Source organism: Erpetoichthys calabaricus, chromosome 5 (assembly GCF_900747795.2).
Source record: "Erpetoichthys calabaricus chromosome 5, fErpCal1.3, whole genome shotgun sequence".
In the NCBI taxonomy this organism is placed as follows: Eukaryota; Metazoa; Chordata; class Cladistia; order Polypteriformes; family Polypteridae; genus Erpetoichthys; species Erpetoichthys calabaricus.
The window spans coordinates 180,695,123-180,721,998 of record NC_041398.2 but is presented as its reverse complement, the minus strand read 5'-3'; the positions used below and the strand labels follow the sequence as shown (position 1 = coordinate 180,721,998).

General features: G+C 39.5%; 1 protein-coding gene across 5 annotated transcripts; it reads left to right on the top strand.

The window, feature by feature from the left end:
* The first annotated feature begins 2,225 nt into the window (after nt 1-2,225).
* Nucleotides 2,226-26,876, top strand: LOC114652087 (loricrin-like). 5 transcript variants are annotated; one of them, XM_051928299.1, is made up of 6 exons: nt 2,227-2,349; nt 2,841-2,913; nt 21,135-22,728; nt 22,886-22,927; nt 23,039-23,751; nt 26,355-26,876. In XM_051928299.1, the coding sequence occupies exons 2-5, from the start codon at nt 2,860-2,862 to the stop codon at nt 23,731-23,733; spliced, it is 2,385 nt and encodes a 794-aa protein (XP_051784259.1). In that variant the 5' UTR covers nt 2,227-2,349; nt 2,841-2,859; the 3' UTR covers nt 23,734-23,751; nt 26,355-26,876. The 5 variants fall into 5 exon arrangements, with proteins under 5 accessions (XP_051784258.1, XP_051784259.1, XP_028658109.1 ...); XM_051928301.1 differs by having other exon boundaries at nt 2,228-2,349; nt 21,135-22,602; nt 22,913-22,927; XM_051928298.1 differs by having other exon boundaries at nt 2,226-2,349; nt 22,886-23,746.

Genomic DNA, 26,876 nt, shown 5'->3' with positions numbered 1-26,876 from the left:
GAAATATTTAAATGTAAAATGTTAAGCCATGCCATTGTACTAGTGACTGTCTGTTTGTACTTTTTATCCTTAGTGTTACTCTCTTTCTATTTATGTAGATAAAGGTTGAAAACAATTATTTAAAATAAATTAGGTGGTAAGATTTATTCATTTTATTTTTGAAACACTTTATGTTATCTAGTATGCCTGCGTCAGTCCCTGTCTTGTCATGTAACCTGGCATGTTCCTGACCCTTATCTTTGCCTTTTTTATAATGAGCTCCTATGTCAGCACCATACAGCTTCTTTAGTCCGAGGCCAACATGGATATGTGGGTCAAAAGGAGTGAGTCCCAATATCCCTGTTTTAAGCTTAATATAGTCTGACTCTCCTGTATGCACAGCATAGGCACTGGAAGCAAATTTCTTAATAACGTATGGTCTCTTTCCTACTCTGAAGTCTCCCCATAGTAGGTATTTAGATACTGTTAAGTTGACAGCTGGAGTTTGTTCCTCTTTATGAATGGATTACCATATTGCAATGTCAAATTGCAGAGAGGAAAATGTTTACTGTTATTTGTACAGTAGCTATGATGCCCCCTGATTACCTACTAGAGAGGTGTATACAAGGGACAGTAAACTGAAAAAAGACTCATGGATAGACCCAGGACATGCTGTAAGGTTTATATCTCTTGATTGTACTGGGAATGTCTTGCTATTACTCATGAAGGCCTGGAGGAAGTTTTTGGGAATTGGAAGGCTACTCAGTCAAGTTCAGTGTTCTGCTATTACCCTCAACAGGAAAAGTGGAAAGAAAAATATGATGATGACATACGTTAGGTGTGGCAAATAACAAGAAAACATTACAAAGGAACTACACTCAGATCCACAAAACTACAGAAAAATGCTTCAGCACCATTTAGTTTTTTAGCACAACGTGTGATATGAACTGATCATCATGCAAGATGCAGTCCTTTAGCTAGAATCTAATCAAAGATAGCTAAAGTATAAAGGAGCCTCAGCAAGCATTTACCTTACGGAAGGGCTGAAATGAGGCAAAAAGAAGAAGCAAATAGTATCTATCAGTGGCATTCCAGACAATATACTTTAAATTGGTCAGTGTGGAGAGGTGTGGGAGAGCCACGGAAAATAAGACCCGGGTGACTGTGAAAGGTCACACCGCAAAAAAAGCCAATGAAAGTCCTCAAGGATGCCATAGACCAGTAAAATATTTCCAGCTGTGGTGGTTAGACAACCCAGAATATCTTAGGCATGCCTGACCTTATCATTAATAACAGAATGAAATCATGCTGGGATAGCAAGAGATCTCTAACTTATAATATAGCTTTTAAGTTGCCAAATTAAAACAGGTAGCAAAAAAGGGGCCTTGAAATTTAAGAGTGCATGGACACTGGGAGCCACCAGAAAGAGCTCTAGCCTACGTAACTGACTGTATACATTGACCACAGAAATGATAGTCAAGACTTAGGGCCATAGGGAGCCAAACAAGGGGTTTCAAAACTTTCATTGTCAAGGAAAGAAAATTAGCCTGACATGCAAGGGAGAGTTTTATGCAAAGGATTTTGGTACTTGAGTGTTTGGTACTTGAATGAGGTTTATTTCTCTGCTGTTTTTATTATTTTTATACAGTCTTTGTTTTCCCTTATTTATTTCTCACTTTTTCACACTTCATTTTGATATACTTTGACTCTTCAGCATTTTCATGAGTCTAGAGAGTTGCTAGTCTGCCAGTCTCTTTGCTATAACAGATGCATGTGTGCTGTTTAGTAATAGTAATAATACTGTCATATATAAAGAGAACTGTGAAATTCTTACTTTTATGTCCAACTAGCCTGCAATACGTGGCCATCATTAAGAACCCTAACATATAAGAAGACACAACAACACAGACGTTACTGTTACTCATATGAATATATACTGTATATTGCATTTTTTTGTATTTTATTCTTATCTTTTATACATAAATCCATTCTGTGCCCCTGCCTTGCCATTGAAAATACTTCATTAATTTAACTGATTCAAAGTTAAAATACAATCTAAAAAACAAATAAAATGAAAAGAACCATAAGAACCATATAAATAATACTGGAATTGTTCAAATGCCTGTTTAATTAATTTTTGGTTACCAAACAAGAAAAAAAAACTCATATATGAATCTGTGCCACATAATAGGAGCCGAATGACTGCGGGTAATTTTACACTGGGGTTTTGCTGTGCATTCATTGGACATAGCTGCTACTAACTGAAGTTTAAATTGCAGCTCAAAAACGCCTGGACATGTACAGTATTTCACTTTAAATAAGAAACAATTCTTGAAACACTTATTATTACTGCAAAACCTTCCTTCTCAGGTAACTGTTAATTACAGTTTTTGTTTAAGAAATAATTTTTTTAGTATCATTCTCTGGGGTTGCGTCAATAACAATTGCAACATTCACTCAAAAGTAAGAAAAAGAAGAGTGTTTTATTTAATTTGTATGTAGTGAAATAATTTTAATATGGCAGTTTACTGTTTACATGTGTTTCTTAATGTGCACAAAATGACTTATATGGTTTAATTGTTGCATCTTAAAATGGGTTGAGTTTTAGGAAATAGTAAGGTGAATTTGTGTACAGATAAGGATAACAGTCAATTATTATCTCTTGGTACAATATAAAGGCTAACAACATTAATATTTTTTGTTGTTTTTAGCATTTGAGTGACTCCTTTCTTTTTTTTCCAAATGCATTACAGTGTACATATTTTTAATTTTGTTCTTTCTAACCTGATATATTTAAAAACAATGGATAGATTTAATACGTCTTATAGTTAGTTTTATATTCTGTATCCTCTGTTTTTCAGGAATGAATCAGACTTTAAGATGAAGTCATTATTTTTGTTATTGTGGGTGTTAGGCACCTCCCTATCCTCCCCTGTAAGTACGCTTTGAATTTATTTATGGTGTTGTTCTTACCAATATAGGCTAATTTAAATGATTTTTGATTAGCCATGACTTGGTAGTCTAATTATAGGTGTATTGCTGTCCCTCTTACACAAGTACAACACATGTATGTTATATATCTATATCTATAACTATATATACTGTATATATCTATATATATATATGTGTGTGTGTGTGTGTGTGTGTGTGTGTAATATATACATACATTTGTGCAATGTGTAAATATATACATGATAATAATTAAACAGTAATAAATAAATAATTTAATATTTAAATTTATTGGCAAAGGGGTTAAAGTTTCTGTATCAAAAATCCAGGATTCTGCATTTGAATCCTTGCCGAGTTATTGTCTGTAGCAAAGCTTTCACACTCTGGCCATGTTAGCATGGGCTTTTGCCGAGTACTACAGTTTCAATCACACATTCCAAAGACTTTACTGTTAGAATGATTGAAAATTCCAAATTGTTTCTGTGTGGGTTTTTGGGTGTGAGTGGCCCGTGTGATGAGCCTGGTGCTCCTTTTATTGTTGCCTTCTTCCCTGCACCCATTGTAACTAGGACTGATTCTTGTGAATTAAATGGGTTTGAAAATAGAAATATACTATGTAATTGTTGCGGATTTATATTTTATTTAAATATACAAGAATGAACAGCATTAATTCATATTTACGACTTATTTCTCACAATAATAACCCATTACTAAATAATTATTAAATTTTAAATTAAGGAATCAGTATATATATTTAAATACGCTAATCAAATGTTGAACAAGTTATAATTGTGAAACAATGGAATTATAACCTTGATGATTTTCAATTATGCTTTTTATGGACTGTATCATTAGCACCACCTTGTGTTTGCTTCTTGTACATGTTATGTATTTTATTCATTGACATCTCAGTATGTATAGTGCTGCATTATAAACCTGTATTTCTCAGTAAGCAAACAGTAAACAGAAATGAGAACTAATAATTGCAATTTTTTTTTGTATATCAATGTCAACCTGTTGTTTTCATTTTGTCTACTTGTAATACACTTTAAACTCTAGTACAAGTAACATTATACTGAATAAAGGATATCTGATATAAATGATAGACAAAATAAAAAAAAAACAACAAAACATGTGAGGGTTTCAATCGTAAAATCAAGATGTTCAGAAAGTAAGTTGAGAAGTAATTATTTGTTTAAAAAAAGTTTGCAGTAGCAATCTATGATTTCAAATTAGTTTAAATATATTAGCTAATAATATGGGCAGCGCTAAGGCTGATTAGTTAGTGTGACTACCCATCACAACTCCAAGGGGAGTGCTTCAGTTCATTAATTTAATAATAATTTGGTCATTGTTTACTTTAGGTATGCATTATAAAAAGTAATGAGCAAAAAAAAAAAAAAAACAAATTGTGCAAAATTGAATACGCAATATAAATCATAAGCAAAATCGGTGTGATTAGCATGTATTTTTTCTTCTCATTTGCAACTTTTTCCTCCATGTGCAAATGTATGGCATAGTTGATTCTGATGCAGGGTAATGAAAAGTGGAGTAGCTAGGCAGGGAATGAGCTAAACAACTAAGGAAACTCTGCTCCACTGCTAAAATCCATTCACCCAGGTATGTGGCATGCCAGTTGGAGCTGGAAAAAAGAGAGCATAGATGGGCAGTATTGTGAGTATGCAGGCCATGTTGAAGGAGCTATGGAAGATTATGACTGTGGTGGAGGGTATCCTATCAAAGAAATAGCAATTTCAGCTTCGAAATAACCTTTACAGCTAATACCCTTTGCTTTTTGCCTCAAAAACTTTAAAACACTAAAAACCTAATTTTAATAAGTTTTATGTTTTGCTATTGCAAAATCACATGCAAAACAAACTTTAGGGGGCAATTGTGCAAAACTGCATGTGAAACAAAACTATGCTGTTTCACTTATCACTAAGAATAAACCATCTATTAAGTCTATAAATGTTTTATTAACTATGTCATTGACAATAACAAATTATTAGAAATAATAAGATTCTTGCAATGTGTTGCTGTCATTTTACATTTTTTTTCTGCTATGTTAAAAAGTGCTATATTATTTTTAAGCATATTAACTGTTAATAACTACTTCTAATGGACTTGGTTTGATTCTCAGCCTGGGGTTTCTCTGCAACCAGCACGTACTTAACTCCATAATTCCTTAGAATATTAGAATTTCATCCAACATTTTGACCAGCTGGTTTGAGACAGTGTGTTCTACAATGGACTAGTGTTGGTCCCTTCTTTGTGTTTAAAGAACAAGAGGAACAATGTATTCTTAGATATAAGATGGAGTAGTCAAAAAATATCTACAAGGTTTTAAATAAAACTCCACCTGTGTCCTCTTTTAGTCATTATTCTTGTGTAAGCACACAGATAATCAGTGCTGAGAGAAAATCATTAGATAGCAGGCAAGAATAACAAAGGAATAGGAATTATCTAGAAGACTGCCAGTCCCAATACATTGAGGCATTATTCTGTTGGCATAAGGGAGCCCCAGGAGTGTTTCCTGACACACTTCTGCTAAATGGTTCATTGGCTGAAAGTCCTCAGTGTTAGTGTGTCAGAGAGAGGATGTGCAGCATTGTTCATAATGGTACTCCGTTTTGTTTTTGTTTTTTGACCTTCGCTATTACCTATAGTGGGTGGGTTGGTCAAAGAGAAAGTGAGAAATCATTTACCTGACTACCAGAGGTTATGAAAAGCTCCAAATCATTAGAATAAGCTTCTGGAAAGCATTTGAGAGGTATTGGTGCCTTTGAGATCATGGAGAATCTACTCCAACTTAAGACACACAAGCAATGGGCCAAGTCAAAAATTAGGTATATATCTATTTTTATGAGAACTGGAGGAGCATAAGCAGAATGATTTTTCAAAATCCATTGATTGATATGGAATTCTTCTTGACTCAGGTTGAACATACATTAAAATATTCTTCAGAATTCAGCAATATATAAGAAATTTATTTAAACAAAGATACCTTTGGAGCACACCAATACAAGCAGACGTACTCTTGTATTGCACTACAAATTAGATTGTGCTGATAATATTTTGTTAGACAAAGTGTTTATAGTGTGTTAATGTACAAGACAATATTTGGCATATAGGTGATAACATGTTAATCTATTACAAAGAGGTCCATATTTGGGATATTAGATCATCCTGTGTTACGTAGAGAGGAAGGTAAATGATACTGAAGGTGATGGGCTAGCTAGGGGCTGCATACTAAAGATTAACTCACCCTACTGAAAATAGTTAGACAAAGGTAATATAACTGAAAAACTTAATAGACAAACATTGTTACCTAATGATTTTCCATTATATGACCAAAAGGCAAACAGCTTTAAGAATCACTTTAAAAGAAAATTGCTATTGGAAAAGGGAATCATTTGATAAATTGCAAAGACCAAAGGGAATCAAATATTGCCCAGTAGCACAATAATAAAAAAGAAATCTGGTCATATTGAAAATAGGATATGGCACTACTAAATAAACAGGACTACGGAAACATTTGTAGAGGTGTCTGAAATTGTGAGGGTCTGTGATATTTCAGTTGAAAAGGAGCCATTGCAACTGCTCAAGTGAAACTTTTACTTTCAGTTTCAATAAATATGGAAGGAACAACAAATGCTCACTATTAAAATTTGGTATTATAGAATAAGTTATATTCTTTATTTTATTAATTGGTATTCATTGTCTTATAATAACCTCTTCTCAAACAAAATGTAATGTTTGAATTTCTGACTTTCTCCAACATTAACTTTGCTTAGCAGATTCATAAAGCATAAGAACAATGTATTTATAAACATTAATCAATTATAAATGTACTATCTATATATATAAAATCCCTGTGTGCGTCCAGGTGTCCGTGTGTGTGGGTGTCTTCTGGTGAAGTGCGCATGCGCGGGGCACGGTGCGATGCGTGATATTACTGTCAGAGAAAGTTAGAGGCGTTTTACGGAAATACAAACCAGTATTACTGCGAGAGGAAATTAAAGGTACACAATACAGTGATGCATATTACAGCCACATACAAGCCAGTATTACTGTCAGAGGAGATTAAAGGCATATTACCGACGCACGCCTGTATTACCGCCAGATAAAGTTAAAGGTATATTACAAACGTACAAGCCAGCGGACATACAAGCCAGCGGACATACAAGCCAGCGGACATACAAGCCAGCGGACGTACAAGACGGTATCCTTCAATAAGGGCGCGCACAGGCATCCTTCAGTAAGGGCGTGCACAAAAAGGCGAGCCTCAAAAGGGCAACCTCAATTGGGCGCAGCGAATAAAGGCGCATGTAAATAAAGATCTGCACCTTTGTTGCTCTTCACATATTCCAGAGCCATTTGAACTAAATTATCTACGAACGCTTTTTTTTTGGCGCGCTCAATTGAGGTCGCCCTTTTGAAGCTCACCTTTTTGTGCGCGCCCTTATTGAACAGAGCCGTACAAGACAGTATTACTGTCACAGAAAATTAAAGACACACAATACACGGTGGCAGCCCACGAAGAATGGTCAGCTCAGCAAGTAAACATCAACAAAAGAAAGGCTGAAAGAAAGAAAAATACGACCAACAAAAAAAATGAGGTCAAAGTCCCTTGCCATTTAATATACACTGTTCCTACTAATGTTTATGCACTACTGTTCTAGCACCCGTTATTGTAACGGGCTAAATAACTAGTATGTATAATATTTGATTATTAAACAATACAGACTCAAAACAAAAGTAAAATCATCAGTAGTGTACTTTGCCCCTTAACTGTTTCACAAATGATCAGAAATTAATGCAAAATACTGTTGACAAACTATGAAATCTGCTGGCTATTTCCCATTTGTAGTATTTAAATAAAGAAATGAACCCAGAGTTGCCTCTGAATGAATTGGGGGTTAGTGGTTAGGTTATGGATCAAGTTAAGTGAAAAAAGTGTGTTTAAAATTCTTTCATTTAAAACTAAGGGTTAGAATAGACTCAGTTAAGGAGATGACGCCCCCTTTGCCTCCTTGCTGGGTATGCAAATAAGGCTGTGTGCCTACTACAGTGGTGATGTTAACAATTAATCTCATCTAATCTCATCACATTTAATGAAAACTGCTTTTCCTGCTGAGGTAGCAATATGTGACAAATTTAAAATTGCATTTGCAAATTATATTGTATTGTTTCATCGTAATGACTAATACTGACTTACTTATGAGATATGTTTTTATTTATATTGACAAATGAGGATGGCATTTAAGTTACATATCAGCTCATTTTACATGCAATTAGAATAGAAACTATAAACGGTGTTAAACATAGATCATTTTTGGAGCACTTTGAGTGAAAGACAATTTTTAAAAACTGTTCAATCTTGAAATGAAATAAAAAGCAGCACATATGCAATGTGCTGCAAGGTCAGACTACAATACAGTGCATCCAGAAAGTATTCACAGCGTATCACTTTTTCCACATTTTGTTATGTTACAGTCTTATTCCAAAATGGATTAAATTCATCTTTTTCCTCAGAATTCTACACACAACACCCCATAATGACAATGTGAAAAAAGTTTCTTGAGACTTTTGCAAATTTATTAAAAATAAAAAACATTGAGAGAGCACATATACATAAGTATTCACAGCCTTTGCCATGAAGCTCAAAATTGAGCTCAGGTGCATCCTGTTTCCCCTGATCATCCTTGAGATGTTTCTGCAGCTTAATTGGAGTCCACCTGTGGTAAATTCAGTTGGTTGAACAGGATTTGGAAAGGCACACACCTGTCTATATAAGGTCCCGCAGTTGACAGTTCATGTCAGAGCACAAACCAAGCATGAATTGTCTGTAGACCTCCGAGACAGGATTGTCTCGAGGCACAAATCTGGGGAAGGTTACAGAAAAATTTCTGCTGCTTTGAAGGTCCCAATGAGCACAGTGGCCTCCATAATCGGTAAATGGAAGAAGTTCGAAACCACCAGGACTCTTCCTAGAGCTGGCCGGCCATCTAAACTGAGCGATCGGGGGAGAAGGGCCTTAGTCAGGGTGGTGACCAAGAACCCGATGGTCACTCTATCAGAGCTCCAGAGGTCCTCTGTGGAGAGAGGAGAACCTTCCAGAAGGACAACCATCTCTGCAGCAATCCACCAATCAGGCCTGTATGGTAGAGTGGCCAGACAGAAGCCACTCCTTAGTAAAAGGCACATGGCAGCCCGCCTGGAGTTTGCCAAAAGGCACCTGAAGGACTCTCAGACCATGAGAAAGAAAATTCTCTGGTCTGATGAGACAAAGATTGAACTTTTTGGTGTGAATGCCAGGCGTCACATTTGGTGGAAACCTGGCACCATCCGTACAGTGAAGCATGGTGGTGGCAGCATCATGCTGTGGGGATGTTTTTCAGTGGCAGGGCCTGGGAGACTAGTCAGGATAAAGGGAAAGATGACTGCAGCAATGTACAGAGACATCCTGGATGAAAACCTGCTCCAGAGCGCTCTTGACCTCAGACTGGGGCGACGGTTCATCTTTCAGTAGGACAACGACCCTAAGCACACAGCCAAGATATCAAAGGAGTGGCTTCAGGACAACTCTGTGAATGTACTTGAGTGGCCCAGCCAGAGCCCAGACTTGAATCCGATTGAACATCTCTGGAGAGATCTTAAAATGGCTGTGCACCGACGCTTCCCATCCAACCTGATGGAGCTTGAGAGGTGCTGCAAAGAGGAATGGGCGAAACTGGCCAAGGATAGGTGTGCCAAGCTTGTGGCATCATATTCAAAAAGACTTGAGGCTGTAATTGCTGCCAAAGGTGCATCGACAAAGTATTGAGCAAAGGCTGTGAATACTTATGTACATGTGATTTCTTAGTTTTTTATTTTTAATAAATTTGCAAAAACCTCAAGTAAACTTTTTTCACGTTGTCATTATGGGGTGTTGTGTTTAGAATTCTGAGGAAAAATATGAATTTAATCCATTTTGGAATAAGACTGTAACATAACTAAATGTGGAAAAAGAGATGCGCTGTGAATACTTTCCAGATGCACTGTATCTACCATATCAACATCATTAGCAAGAAAAACTGATGACCACAGAAAATGTATATAGTGATAGAATAAGATATATTACCATTTATTAACTAAACAATCCTCTTCAGCCAGGGCACCACATTCCATTTAGAGGTCCTGTCACTAGTCAAACAAAAAACCTTTCCCAATAACATACAAGAAGTGAAAATCCAACCAGTCATTTAATAAGCTTGCTCTCACAACTGAATTTTGGAATGTGTTAACAACCATGAATTTTATTAAAATAACATGCTGTTACATAAATGTTGACAAACAGATGAAACTGGTGATACTATAGTTACAAAATATTCCAACTGACATAATTGCTGAAAAACTAACTCCTACCATGTAGAAATGATAACTCTTAGGCAAAGTGATTATACTTGTTCATAATAGTACATACAATATTGTGGATGCTTATTTACACATCCCGTAACTCAGGCCTTGCTAGCATGTTTTGTTCATACATGACAGCTTAGGGTCATTGATTAATTCGTCATGTATCTTAACTGTCATGATCGAGTATACAGTATTAGTCCTACAGGAAAGGCTCATAGCTTATGGGCTGAGCATTTACAGGCTGCACACTCCTATTCTTAAAAAAATGCATAAAACACTCTTCAGTAATGTAAAAGAATAGCGTGTGTCTCCTTTTTCCTTAACTTTAAGACAAATATAAAAGTAAGATTAAAACTTTCACTGGGAAATTGTTCCTTGAATTATTTTCTGTGCTTTTTAGAACTTTTTAACAATGATTAGTTCTTAAACAGCTGTAAATAATGATAGAACATAAAAGGTCCCAATCAATTGTAATGTCTAAAGGATTAGAATGGGACACAATTGTGCCAGAAGAAATCAATAGATGGTTGCTTTTCAAAAATTAGTTTTGCAGGGCGTTGAAAACTGATCTCCACCAAAGACGGTTTGAGCCTGATTGCAGACTTCTAGTTGTCGTTCAGTTTAAATATCTCTGCTACTACAACGGTCTTGGCTTTGCGTGACAATTGACGTGACCTAAGTGGTCTTTTGGGCTTTTCTCCTTCTTCCTTCTAAGGAAACAGATTGCAAAAATGTTAGCAATGGTGCCACATTTAATTTCTTCCCTATATTTGTCCCGCACAAACCTATTAAACATTCCTAATGCCCATGTGTCTGAAGTAGTAAAAAGGGGCTGACCATTGTATTTGAAATGTGATAAACATTTGCATCTGTAATAAACTCTCACAAGCAATACTGCCTTATTTGTAACAAAGCTTACTATAGCTCACTTGTAATCATTCATGCTATAGATGTTTGTAAATGTTGTAGCCCTTGCCCAGGTTATACGTACTGTATTTGGTGTCTTGAATTCTTAATAAATAGATTTTATTAGATAAAACAGGTTTATTACCTGAGATGGTGAGTTATCACATATATTGACTTTTCAGGCTCATCACCCTATTATGTACATCAAATTTTATGTAATCCACATTCTACTTAGTATAGCCATATTATGGTTATTGCTCTTTTAATATTTGAAAATAAGACACATATTGTCAAACAATTGCCTAGTTTTGCCAGATCCACCCATATATACTGTATATGGGAGGATTTTATATTAAATATGCTGTATATAAAATGCAAAGTTGACTGACTCAGTCACTCATTCATCAAAAAAAATATATATTTCCTGTTTACTTAATAAGCAGAACTTTGGCAGGATGGTACATGTAGGGGAGAAGGCATTTGCAGTATTTAGGGTTAAACCTTCCGCAACAACAGAAACACTAAATACTCCAAAAACTCAAAAACCTTTTATTTGATTGAAATTTGGTGATGTTGTAGAAAAAGAAAATTAGCTGACACATGTTTTTTGATTTGACTATATATGTTGGTAATAAAGTTTTACAAGTGGGCTGTTCTTAGGGTCTGCATCCATTTTTCTACTGAGCACAGTGAAGGAGGGGAAGGAATCACACCGGAAAATAGGACTGTTGCTTTTTTCAAATTAAGGCCACAACCAAAAGCAAAGTGGAAGGCCAAAAGTGCTGTTAAGGTCAAAGAAGATGTGCTTAGAAAGTTGCCACCTTGGGGACATGCAAAACTCCCTAATCTGTCAGCTTCTTCTTACTCTGCGCACCGCGGTATAAAATATATACAAATTCGAAATGAGGTTGTCCCGCATGGATTGTTAATAGTGTAAATGACTTAGTGAGTTTAAACGCTCACTCAACTCAGTAAAGGAGTCCCTCATGGACAGAACATACACGAGGTGAAAATTATAGTGTGTTTTAATGGGTCACTTGCAGTGTACCACATCCCACACTAAATTGAATGTTAGCGTTCAGCCCCAAAATCAACTAATATGTTATGTGAAAGTAATAACAAAAGATGAGAAGGAACAAGCTGCCATCTAAAAAGTCCATCACCAATAATTTGGTTGCACTTCATGCACTGGGACATTGTACCTAATTCACCATATTATTTCTTTTCTCCTGTTCTTTTTTGTACAATGTTTAAAAGTTGAATTAATTACACACTTCAAGTAAATGTGCCGCCAGTAAAAGTCAGTGTTGTCAGTGTATATTGCTTTTGATCTAATAACTTCAAAATTTTGTGACAGTACAAGATTACAGATCAAATGGTTAGATTCAAATCTGTTTGAAGCTACCATTGTTACAGGATGTGCTGGAGGATGAAATTATATTTATACCCTAACTTCCCATTATTCCTACTAATTACCTGTTTGAATTCAAAATAATACAGTTTCCTCTACAATTGTTTTGTTTAAATGACCATTAACAAAAACTAAGGCCAGTCACTAGGAAAAACAAGAATTGATCTACAGCATAAATGTATTACTCATGGGCAATTGTATGTAGCATGTTCAAGAGTAAGGAGCTCCGGTGAAAAAATAAATTTAGCCCCTGTTAAAAAAAATAACAAATACCATATAAAGAAAAATACTCTTGTTTGTCACATGGTACTTCTGATGTATCTGATTATCAGCACAATAAACATTTTGTGAATGTAACAGCTGGTTTTCATACCTCAGCCCAACTTAGTCCACAACAAGTCCTGCATATAGCAGGCAAAATGTCAAAATTATGCTCAGATTATCTATACTAATAAAAGGCAAAGCCCTCACTGACTCACTCACTCACTCACTGACTGACTGACTCACTCATCACTAATTGTCCAACTTCCCGTGTAGGTGGAAGGCTGAAATTTGGCAGGCTCATTCCTTACAGCTTACTTACAAAAGTTAGGCAGGTTTCATTTCGAAATTCTACGCGTAACGGTCATAACTGGAACCTACTTTCGTATACTGTATACGGCCATAGCGGGCAGCTCAGTCGCCGTGTGAGGCGGTTGCGTCTTGCGTCTTGCATCATCACGCCTCCCACGTGATTGAGTGCCTGCCCATATAAGGTAAATATTTGCGGGTGAAGGACTGTGCTTAGCATATTCATAAGTGTGGCTGCTGCGGAAATCAGCACGCCTCCCACGTAATTGACTTGCTGCCCATATAAGGCCGTTCTTCGCTGCAGTGTGTTCATTCCTTTCCTTGCTTTGCCAAGGAAGCAGCCTTTTCACAGCTTCTCCACTGTTTTATAAACGAACGACATATAAGGCCGTCCTTTTTCCTTGCTTCGCCAAGGAAGCAGCCTTTTTATTTAATCCACGGGTTCTCCGCTGTTTTATTGTTTATTTATTACGATTGTTATAGTTATTGTGTAGGTTTTATTTAATCCACGGGTTCTCTGCTGTTTTATTGTTCATTTGTTAAGATTGTTATAGTTATTGTGTAGGTATTTTACACTTAGTTTACTGTTCAGGTACCCATTTCCTTTATTTAAACCGCGGCTTCTCTGCTGTTGTTTTAAGCAACTTCGTGCGGGTGCCGCCAAATACTCGCAGAAAAATCAGCCTTTTCACAGCTTCTCCACTGTTTTATAAACGAACGACATATAACACCATCCTTTTTCCTTGCTTCGCCAAGGAAGCAGCCTTTTTATTTAATCCACAGGTTCTCCGCTGTTTTATTTTTCATTTATTACGATTGTTACAGTTATTGTGTAGGTTTTATTTAATCCACGGGTTCTCCGCTGTGTTATTGTTCATTTGTTAAGACTGTTATAGTTATTGTCTAGATATTTTACACTTAGTTTACTGTTCAGGTACCCATTTCCTTTATTTAATCCGCGGCTTCTCTGCTGTTGTTTTGTTCGTTTATTACGATTATAGTTATTTGAATCCCTTTCTTTGCCTGACTGCCTGCCCATATAAGGTACTCCGCAGCTGTCATGTTGGTGTTCTGCCAAATGGAAAACCCCTTAAACCTATGGAAAAAACATAAAGACAGCATAGCAGAAGATATTAGGAGACAGACTGAAAGAGATCATATACGAACAGAAGTCCACCAGTGGTTAAATTTGATCTATAACAACTGTCTACAGTTGCTTGAAAACTATGTAATTGGTATTGGAGGTCAATCTCTTCATCATTACGGTTTGCCTTCACCTTTAACAGAACTGGCACAACTTACATCAAATCCCGAGTACTTAAAAGAGACATCTTACAACACCTCGCAATTGGCCAATATAGTCACAAATAATGAGCGGTTGCTAAATAGTGACCAAAAGTTAGTTTATGACCAAATCATGAGCAGCGTTGCGTCAGCCACTGGCACGGTGTTTTTCCTTGATGCTCCAGGAGGAACTGGTAAGACATTCCTAATAAACGTTCTCCTTGCAAAAATCCGAGCAAAACGTAACATTGCCATAGCTGTGGCTTCTTCTGGCATTGCTGTAACTCTTCTAGAGGGTGGCAGAACTGCTCATTCAGCTTTCAAGCTGCCTCTGAACCTCAACCATACTGAATCCCCCATGTGTAACATATCAAAGCAGAGCAACATGGCTGAAGTGCTGCGACATTGTCAGCTTATTGTCTGGGATGAATGCACTATGGCACACAGAGCAGGTATTGAGGCTTTAGACAGGACCCTCCAAGACATCCGAAACACCAACAAACTTATGGGAGGCTTGACAGTGTTACTGGCTGGAGACTTCCGCCAAACCCTACCAGTCGTGCCCAGAGGAACACGCGCTGATGAAGTTAAAGCATCTCTGAAATCTTCATACCTATGGCCACAAATCAATGTTGCTACTTTAAAAATAAACATGAGAGTTCATTTGAAAGGCGACAAAAAAGCCGAGGAGTTCTCTGCTCTTCTGATGAGTATAGGTGATGGCACCTTCATACAAGAAAATCGTAAAATAAATATTCCTACAAATCTCTGTCTCATCGTGAATACCTTACAAAGCCTTCTTCAAAATATTTAGCCCGATCTACGAAATCTCCACCAAAATGACGTGTCATGGTGTTTTGTCTTGGTAGAGTAATATATATTGCTCTACTTTCCCCTATTGTATTATTAATATGTAGCCTTAGAATGCCTAATCTCACAGATTTACCACTGTTTATAAGGTATTATTGTATATAACTTATCCCCACCTTCCCTTCTATATCTATAACCTTAGGCAATTAGATGTAGTAAAAGACAAGCAGAATTTAAGTTACAGTTTAAACAATGTATTAGTATTATTGATAATATTCATAAATAATAACAAAATGCAAAGTATATTTGAATATTGGCAACCATACAACCTGATTAAATGATGATATGTAGTTCAGGTGGCACACAGTCTTGTGGTTACTTAAATGTCTCTAGTTAAGGCATCATTGATGCTCAGCTTTCAGCCACATGTCTGTTCAAAATGGCTGCTGAGCTGTGCTGTTCATTGTGTTCTCTTCAGGTTAGCAAGAGAGATGCTTCTTCATCATATGTTGGTTGGTAAGAGTGAGAGTGTGAGGTTAAACACATACATTTATAGATGTTCTGTCCAACCCCTCGAGCCAATAGGACATCATGGTACTTAAAGGCCTCTGAGACAAGCCAATTCCAAACAGCCATACCTCAGACCAATGGGGGAAATAGAACATCTTAACACCTGCCCCCAAACCATATGTTAAAGTACACCTTAGCCCATTTGCGGGGGTAGAAATGACTTTAGCAAAGAAACACTTGCCAAACTGGTTTAAAACACACATCCCCCATTTCCTGTTGTAAAATTCAAACAGACCCATTCCTAAAGGGGGGGGGGGGGGGGAAACACTAAATTACATTGCTTTGTCTAAATTACAAATAAAGATATACAGTACAAAATATTCATCAAGTTATATGTAAAATCTCACATCACAACACATGGTTAAGAGAGAGAGCTATCCTGACACCAAAAAATGACATGACTACGACTATAAACCACATTTTACTTCAAGAACTACCTTCACAACCAAAGACATATCAATCTGTTGATTCAGTTGTAGAAGTAGAAGACGTGGTACATTATCCGATAGAGTTTCTCAACACTCTAAATCCTCCAGGCACTCCTGAGCATAATCTCATTTTGAAGGTTGGGGCACCGATAATGTTACTGAGAAACTTACAGCCACCAAAACTTTGTAACGGCACGAGACTTCAGGTCACATCTCTACAAAACAACCTAATTGAAGCAACTATTTTTACTGGCAGTGCCTCAGGTGACACAGTTTTTATTCCTCGCATCCCCGTTATACCATCTAATCTTCCATTTCAATTCAAACGTGTTCAATTTCCAGTAAGGCTCTGCTACGCAATGACAATTAATAAGTCTCAAGGACAAACACTACAAAAGGTTGGCATTGATTTGAGGCAGGATTGCTTTTCACATGGCCAACTGTATGTTGCATGCTCAAGAGTAAGCTCAGCGCACAGCTTGATCATATTACAACCGGAGGGACGAACTGACAACGTGGTATACAAAGAGATCCTTAACAAATAATTTTTTGTATATTTTCCCTCAGTTTAAAAATGTTTACTTTTTTCTTAATTAAAATATTCAGGCAGTATTTCGCCGCTGCGAAGCGCGGGTATTTTGCTATTTTAATTATAAAACGTGACCACCATCAGTAAGAGGTGAGTTTGTTTACAAGATAACTTGGTGTGTATTTGATAAGGACAACTAACTTGATGAAACTTAGGACGGAGTGGTGGCTCTGAGGGTAAGGATCTGCGGTGGTATCCCGAAGGTTGCCGTTTTGAATCCCCGTCACTGCCAAAAGAGATCCTATTCTGCTGGGCACTTGAGCAAGACCCTTAACCTTTAATTGCTCCAGGGGTGCTGTACAATGGCTGACCCTGTGCTCTGACCCCAAGGGGATATACGAAAACTAACAAATTCCTAATACAAGAAATTGTATAAGGCGAAATAAAGAACAAAAAAAAAAAAACTGGAACTTGAAGAAAAATCCATTGAATCCAACCAAACTTGCTTCACAATCTGTGGATAGACTATCTACCTCAAGTCTGAACAAACAAGAATGCAATACATAAAGAACATCAGAATGTGTTTTGCTCATTAGTTTGTTTCATCATTCTTCGTCTTCTTCTTTTGGCTGCTCCCATTAGGGGTTGCCACAGCGGATCATCTTCTTCCATATCTTTCTGTCCTCTACATTTTGCTCTGTTACACCCATCACCTGCATGTTCTCTCTCACCACATCCATAACCCTTCTCTTAGGCCTTCATCTTTTCCTCTTCCCTGGCAGCTCTATCCTTAGCATCCTTCTCCCAATATACTCAGCATCTCTCCTCTGCACATGTTCAAACCAACGCAATGTCGCCTCTCTGACTTTGTCTCCCAACCGTCCAACTTGAGCTGACCCTCTAATGTACTCAGTTCTAATCCTATCCATCCAATGCAAATCTTAGCATCTTTAACTCTGCTCCCTCTAGCTCTGTCTCCTGCTTTCTGGTCAGTGTTACCGTCTCCAACCCATATGACATAGCTGGTCTCACTACTGTCCTGAAGACCTTTCTTTTCACTCTTGCTGATACCCATCTCTCACAAATTACTCCTGGCACTCTTTTCCACCCTGCCTGCACTCTCTCCACAATCCCCATTACTCTGTACTGTTGATCCCAAGTATTTAAACTCATCCACCTTCGCCAAATCTACTCCTTGCATCCTCACCATTCTAAAGACCTCCCTCTCATTTACACACATGTATTCTGTCTTGATCCTACTGAACTTCATTCCTTTCCTCTCTACAGCATATCTCCACCTCTCCAAGGTCTATTCAACCTGCCCCCTACTATCGCTACAGATCACAATGTCATCGGCAAACATCATAGTCCATGGGTACTCCTGTCTAATCTCGTCTGTTAACCTGTCTATCACCATTGCAAATAAGAAAGGGCTCAGAGCCGATCCCTGATGTAATCCCACCTCCACCTTGAATGCATCCATCACTCTTACCGCAGACCTCACCACTGTTACACTTCCCTCGTACATATCCTGTATAACTCTTACGTACTTCTCTGCCCCTCCCGACTTCTTCAAACAATACCACAGATCCTCTCAAGGCACCCTGTCATATGCTTTCTCCAGGTCCACAAAGACGCAATGCAACTCCTTCTGGCCTTCTCTATACTTTTCCATCAACATCTGTGGTGCGCTTTCTTGGCATGAAACCATACTGCTGGTAACTAATCATTACCGCAAATCTTAACCTAGCTTCCACTACTCTTTCCCATAACTTCATGCTGTGGCTCATCAATTTTGTCCCCCTGTAGTTATTACAGTCCTGCACATCCCCCTTATTCTTAAATATCGGCACCAGTACACTTCTCCATTCCTCAGGCATCCTCTCACTTTACAAGATTCCATTAAACAATCTGGTTAAAAACTCCACTGCCATCTCTGCTAAACTCCCCCATGCTTCCACAGGTATGTCATCTGGATCAACAGCTTTTCCATTCTTCATAGCTGTCCTTACTTCCTCCTTGCTAATCTGTTGCACTTCCTGATTCACTATCTCCACATCATCCAACCTCTTCTCTCTCTCGTTCTCTTCATTCATCAGCCTCTCAAAGTACTCCTTCCATCTGCTCAACACACTCTCTTCGCTTATGAGTATGTTTCCATCTTTATCCTTTATCACCCTAACTTGCTGCACCTTTTTCCCAGCTCGGTCCCTCTGTCTAGCCAATCTGTACAGGTCCCTTTCTCCCTCCAGTGTCCAACCTCTCATACAACTCATCATACGCCTTTTCTTTAGCCTTCACCACCTCTCTCTTCACCTTGTGCCTTATCTCCTTGTACTCTTGTCTATTTTCTGCATCTGACAATCCCACTTCTTGTTTGCCATCTTCTTCCTCTCTATACTTTCCTGTACTTCCCCATTCCACCACCAGGATTCCTTTTCCTCCTTCCTCTTTCCAGATGTCACACCAAGCACCCTTCTTGCTGTCACCCTTACTACATCTGCTGTAGTTTCCCAACTGTCTGGTAATTCTTCACTACCACCCAGTGTCTGTCTCATTTTTTCCCTAAACTCAACCTTGAAGTCTTCCTTTTTCAACTTCCACCATTTGATCCTTGTCTCTGCCCTCACTCTCTTCCTCTTCTTGATCTCCATCGTCATCCTGCAGACCACCATCCTATGCTGTTTAACTACACTTTCCTCTGCCACCACTTTGCAATCTTCAATCTCCTTCAGAATGACCCTCCTGCAAAGCATATAATCTACTTGTGTGCATCTTCCTGTACTCTTGTACGTCACCCTATGTTCCTCCCTCTTCTTAAAATACGTATTCACCACAGCCATGCCCATCCTTTTTGCAAAATCCACTATTATCTGACCTTCTTCATTCCTCTCCTTAACACCATACCTACTCATCACCTCCTCATCTCCTCTGTTCCCTTCACCAACATGTCCACTTAAATCCACTCCAATGACCACTTTCTGTCCCTTGGGTACACTGTTCATCACTTCACCCAACTCACTCCAAAAATCTTCTTTCTCATCCATCGCAGACCCAACTTGCAGGACATATGCACTAACACCATTCATCATCACACCTCCAATTTCCAGCTTCATAATCATTACTCTGTGCAATATATCAACATTCCTTCTCTCCATCATATCTGCTAACTCTCTCCCCTTACCAGTCATACTGCCAACATTCAAAGTTTCTACCCTCAGTTCCACTTTCTTTACCTTCCTCCTCTCCTCCTGCCTCCAGACATGTCTCCCCCCTCTTCTTCTCCTTCTTCAGCCAACAGTAGCCCTATTTCTGCCAGCACCCTGTTGTCTAACAGTTCTGGTGGCGGTTGTTGTTAACCCAGGGCTCGGAAATTTTACACCGGATGCCCTTCCTGACGTAACCCTCCCCATTTGTCTGGGCTTGGGACTGGCACGAAGAAACACACTGGTTTGTGCATCACCCTATGGCTGGGTTAGTTTGTTTCATCATTAAAGATATGATTAAATCCCACCTGCCTATCTTGTTCAGCAGGTCTCTTTCACACATGTGCCCACCTTGCAACATCAGAACACATAGTCAACTGACTTCTAGTAGATTCTTGAGCATTCAACCCAGACTTGAGACTCAAAATAACAGCGATGCACTTCTCTAGCAGAAATTCTCAGGAAAAGTCCCTTGGCACACAGTTTTAACTGACCCGATTCCAAGTTTTGACTGTGTAGTCATCCAGATCACATACTGATGGAGGAACTTTCTATTCTGCCTTTCCTTACATAACAAATATATATATATATATATATATATATATATATATATATATATATATATATAAAATCCCTGAAATATGGAAGATTCTACTATCCCTAATGTCACCTTTCTGTAATTCAACTAAAACACAAATTGGATGATAGGGGCCGAGTTAAAGAAACGTTTATCCTGATCATTTCACCTTTTCCTCTTGGTTAACAGTATCAGCATATGCCAAAATATCCTAATATAATGCTAAATCATGTGCAAGACAGTGAGGAGTAAAGTGATTCAAGCAATTATTGTTCATATGCACTTTACACATTCTCTCCATGCCTAAAATGCATATCTGTTAGGTTCACTGTAAACTCTAATTTAGTTCAGTGTGAGTAAGTGAGTGTGTGCAGGTGTGCTCCTGAGTGTATCCTTAAATGGGCTGGCACCTATTCCAGAGATGTAGTAGTCCTGCCTGATATGGATTAAGACGGTTTTAAAATGGATGTATGAATAAAAGATGTTAACTGTTTTAACTTTCTTTCTTTGACAGATAATACAACAGGGCATTAAGTCAACATCAATTAGAAAGTCAGATTATCCATTGAAAGCACCCCGACCATCTGCTCTATCATCTGCTCCATCATCTCCTCAAGTTGTGGTCATTCCAGGGGATCAAAATCAGCAACCACCCTCATCCACATCCTCCTTAGGTTCAAATATCTTTGTTATTCGCCCATTTGCAAAATCTGAGTCTAAGAAATCAAAGGATGCTGCACAGCCATCACCTATAACTCGTATTATAGGTAACCAAGGCCCAGGATCAGGAAATCAACCAAATGTATTTGTCATCAGCCCATGTCCTCCCAGTGGCAGGGGAGGTGAAGCTGGTCCCAGAGCTGGTATGCAAGCACCACCACCAGTACCACCTCCATCTCCTCCTGCTGCTGGGTCTCCTATCTATATTTTCCCTCCATCTGGACGATCTTCTAAGGGTGAATCAGGAAAGCAGAGCCAACCTCCAGCACAAGCACCAGTGCAAGCTCCTGCGGCATCCCCAGCAATGCCTAACATCTTTATCATTTCACAAGGCCCAGCAGGAGGAGAATCAGCTCAAGCAAAGACTCCTGCCCCAGTGCCAGCTGCACCTCCTCCACCAGCACCTGTTCAGCCATCACCTCCCATATTTATCTTTCCTCCATCTGGTGGGTCAGACTCAGCAGGAAAAGGAGGGGGACAGCAAAAACCTGTACCACCACCACCTCCTGTGGCTCCTCCACCCCCTCCACCTCCTTCCATATTTGTGTTTGCTCCACCTAGTGGTGGTTCCGAAGCAGCAGATTCTGCTGGATCACATACAGAAGTTCCACATCAAGCAGCTCCAGCACCAGCTCCAGCAATGCCAGGCCCACCCATTTTTATATTTCCACCATTTTATGACGGAAATGGTGGTAATGGAGAAGAGGAAAGAGGAGATGGAGGAGGAGCTCATGCATCTGCTGCAATACCGCCTGGTGGTACTGGTGGTGCTTCCCAAGCACCAGCTCCAGGGACTCCAATTGTCATTTATCCACCAGATGGCTCTGGACCTGGTGGTCCTGTGGTTCAGTCTGCTGGACCAGGGTCCCCTTTTATCATCTTTCCACCATCCTCTGGTTCCCCAGGTGGTTCTCTGCCAGGATCGAAACCAGCTCCAGGACAAGGACCTATAGCTGGAGCAGGAGGTGGTGGTGGTGGTGCTGGTTATGGTGGACCAGCAGGTGGATCATCCCCATCTTCACCTAGTGCTCCAGGAGCACCATTTGTCATAGTTCCAGGTGATGGTAGTGGTTCAGGTGGTCCTGTGGTTCAAGGAGGAGGATCAGGTTCCCCATTTGTTATTTTCCCTGGTTCTGCTGGACCTCAGGGTGGTTCCACTGGAACCTCTGGACGAGGTGATAATGGAGGTCAAACGATGTTTTTCACATCAATGGGAGGGGGTGGTGCCCCTGTGGGATATGGTGGGGGAGGAGGAGGAGCTGGTGGAAGTGCAGGACCAACTGGTGGAGGTCCATCTAAGCAGCCACCAATATTCATGATTCCTCCTTATGGTTCACCATCTTCTGGAGGATCAGGGGCTGCTGGAGGAGGAGGAGGAGGATGGGGGAGTGCTGTTGCTGGATTTGGTGGGGGAGCTGCTGGGGGTGCAGGGCCAGTTGGTGGAGGACCATCTCACCAATCTCCCACATTTATGATGCCTCCTTATGGTTCACCATCTTCTGGAGGATCAGTAGTTACTGGAGGAGGAGGGGGGGGGTACTGCAGCTGGGTTTGGTGGAGGAGCTGATGCAGGTGCAGGGCCAACTGGTGGAGGCCCATCTCAACAACCACAAATATTTATGATACCTCCTTATGGTTCATCATCTTCTGGAGGAGGGGGAGGTACTGCAGCTGGTTTTGGTGGAGGAGGTGCTGCAGGTGGAGGACCATCTCAACAATCACCTCCTGTATTTATCATCAATCCATTTGGTTCATCACCTGCTGGAAAACCAGAAGGGCAAGCACATTCTTCTTCCTCGAGTCCTCCAATTTCATCTGCTTCAGCTCCTGGAGCACCAATTGTCATATTTCCACCTGATGGTTCTGCTTCAAGTGGTCCTGTTGTTCAGTCAGGTGGCCCCGGCTCTCCATTTCTTATTTTCCCTCCTGGTGGATCTCAAGGAGGTGCAAAATCAAATGGCAAGTCTCAGTCATCAGGCCCTGCAGCTGGTAAAGGTGGAGGTGCAGGTGCAGGTGGGGGATCTAGTCCACAAATATTCATCTTCCCATTGGATGGCTCCGGCCCAACAAGTATATTTCCTGAAGCAGCTGATGGATCATTCCAGAATGGAAATGCAGGAAATGGGGGTGATGGCTCAGAATCTTCTGCACCCCCTGGTTCACCCCAAATTATCATGCTCCCTTCTTTTTATGAAGCCAGTGCTCCACCAGCAAGTCCATTACGTGCGCCGCTAAGTTTGTCAACAAAACAGTTTGGTGCCTCAAAATCATCATCTTCTAAATCATTCACAAAGCAATTATCCACCTTGGCCAATATGAAACTAATAAAGTCCCCACAGCAATTAAGAGCCTTAAGCCGCAAAACACCAATGAGTAGACCCAAGAAAAGATAAGAAGAATAAAAAGGTAAGGTAAGTGTCTATTTGTTAAATACAAAGTAAAGCACATTCTTATCCATTAAGTTTATAAAGTCAGTCAGTCAGTCATTATCTAACCCGCTATATCCTAACACGGGGTCACGGGGGTCTGCTGGAGCCAATCCCAGCCAACACAGGATGTAAGGCAGGAACAAATCCCTGGACAGGGCGCCAGCCCACCACAGGGCACACACCAAACACACACTAGGGACAATTTAGGATCGCCAATGCGCCTAACCTGCATGTCTTTGGACTGTGGGAGGAAACCCACACAGACACGGAGAGAACATGCAAACTCCACGCAGGGAGGACCCAGGAAGTGAACCCAGGTCTCCTTACTGCGAGGCAGCAGCTCTACCACTGCGCCATCGTGCCACCCAGTTTATAAAGTATGGTGAAATATTACAAAAAGAAGAATTGGATGAAAATGAGGACATTATAGCAGCACAGTGTGTAGGTTGACTGACTTCCACTTCTAGGGACCTGGGTTTCATTCTTGGCCTGATGGTTGTCTCTGAAAATTACATGTCCCCTCTGTGTCAATGTGTATTTTCTCAATACACTAGGATTTCTCTAACAATCTCCAACATGCTAAACATATGGAGCTAAGGCTAATTGTCAACCCAAGATTGTAGTGCACACAGTGATGAAATGGTATCCCAACCAGGTTTGAGTCATGCCTTTCAGCTAATGCTGCCAAAGTAGGCTCCAGCTCCCTGTAACTCTGTAATAATATCAAACATGTTCAAAAAATGTTATAGTGGATCAATGAATAAATGTCTTATTAAATACCATAATAAATTACAGGATAATTATCTGGCCTGGACCCTTAATTATTTAAAATGAAGACTGGTGACTGTTCCTGTAAAATGTATGTGTTCTCTTTCTGTCTGTGTGTTTTTTTTCCTCTGGGTGTTTTTTCTAAAACCAATAGATTTGCACATTAGGTGAATTCTGTATTCTAAACTGGCTAAGTCTGAGTGTTCATACTGTAAGTAAGACTTGCAGAGCTGGCTCCTGCTTTATATCGAGAGCTGCTGTTTCAGTGCCGCACAACACTGAACTAGATTAAGTTTCAGAATGCTGTATTGTTACTTAGATTTATGAAACTAATTCTATCATCATTAGTGCAATGTACAGTATGTTAATAATTGCATTATGTCTTCTCACTTACTTGTTAGGGTGGCACAGTGGGGCAGTGGTAGTGCTGCTTCTTTGCAGCAAAGAGATTGGGTGCATGTTCTTCCCGTGTCTTGTGTGGGTTTTCGCCGTGTTCTCCAGTTTCCTCCCACAATCCAAAGACATGTAGGTTAGGTGAATTGATGACACAAAATTGTCCCTGGTGTGTGTGGGTTGTGTTTGTCTTGCAATGAACTTGTGCCCTGTCCAGGGTTTGTTCCTGTCTTGTGCCCTATGCTGGCTGGGATAAACTCCAGATCCCCAGCCCCTGTGATCCTGGTCTGGATGACGTGGGTTAGAATATTACAAGACTTACAGTACCTGTTAAGGCAAAATGTATCTTCTGTAATGGGTATTTTTAAATTATTAATAATGTAACCATACAAAATGAAAATAACTGAATATTACCTTTTAACCTTTTCACACAAATATGTAATAATCAGAAATTATCTGAATATTTAATGTGGTGAATAAGTGTTAACAAAGCAGGAGCATGTTGTAGCTTGTGTAACATACTTTTTCCATTAATAGAAAAATCTTTCGATTAGTTGAAACAAGGGGGCTTCACCCCCTGCTTGCCTACCCCTGGCGTTGGGTATCCTGAAATACATTAGTCGAGCTCGCTTGTTTTGGAGCCGTGCCCGCGGCATTTCAGACGCGTGTTGTAGGCGCCTGCGTTCATTGATTTTATCCAGGCGGGCTCATGTTTGTATATCCGTCAGTCGAGTTCGTTCGTTTTGAACCCGTGCCTGCTTTGCTTCTGCAGTTTCAGACACGCGTTGTAGGCGCCTGTGTTCATTGATCTTATCCAGGTGGGCTCGTGTTTGTATCGTTGAGCTGTATTGTGTTTGAATTTGGTGTAAAGCGTTCAGCGGTTTCTACAGTCCCAAGCAGCACATTATTCCTAACTTCACTCCGCAGTAGTGCCACTCACAATATGGCGGTGACGCCTGCGCCTTCACTCCGCAGTAGTGCCACTCACAATATGGCAGTGATGCCTGCGCCTTCCGAACTATGTCGGGTTTCACTGTGCTGTGTAGGCGCCTTTGCCTTTCGTACTTTCCCACGCCTTCTGTACTATCTTTGTGGACCTGTGGGGCCTCCGTAGCCTCTTCCGTTTGAATCTGGGCTGCAGCGCAGAATCCTCTTTTTTGTGTGGCTGTGTCATTAGTCATTAGCTATGGGCGCATTGTTGCTTCATTTCTTATTCACGTCAGTTGAGCTCTTTCGTTTTTGGGCCGTGACTCCTTCGTTCGCGGTGGATACGACGTCGCTTGCGGTTTATGAGATGCGTGCTGTACGCGCCTGCGCAGTATGTCTCATGGTCCCATCGCCGTGTACCTGCGCCCATGCCATCCGGTTTACCATTCTCGGTTAGTAATATGGATAATAACCTTTTTTTTTTTTTTTTTTTTCAGATCATGGAAGGAGCCTCAATTGTACAGATGCAAAATTGTGGGCAGAAAGGGAACACAGATACAAACATTACTTCAAATGCTGTACAATTATAGAATTTCCACTGTATTGTGATTTTTTTTCTTTGCATATTACTCATATGAGAAGTGAATGCTATCATTTTTTTTGTTTCTAATAATAGTTGAAAAAACATCAGATATCAATTAATCAGTTACCCAAAAACTCTACACTTCACCAAGCAAAAAAAATAGACAATGGAGTTTTTTGAATTGCATTGTTTTTTGGCAATGTGCCATTTTCACTAACGGTATTACATTTAATATATTTTAACAGTGCATGAACTATAAAATTATCTTTTTCATGCATAATTAATAATCAAAATGCATTTACATTATTTTGAATACTGTTCCAGTTGCTTCAGTAAAATAAAAATGTGTTGTATGCCGATGTAACAACCTTTCTGGTGGCAAAAAATGTGTACATTTTTAAAAAGAGCTTTAAATAAAAACCAATCATTAATCAGA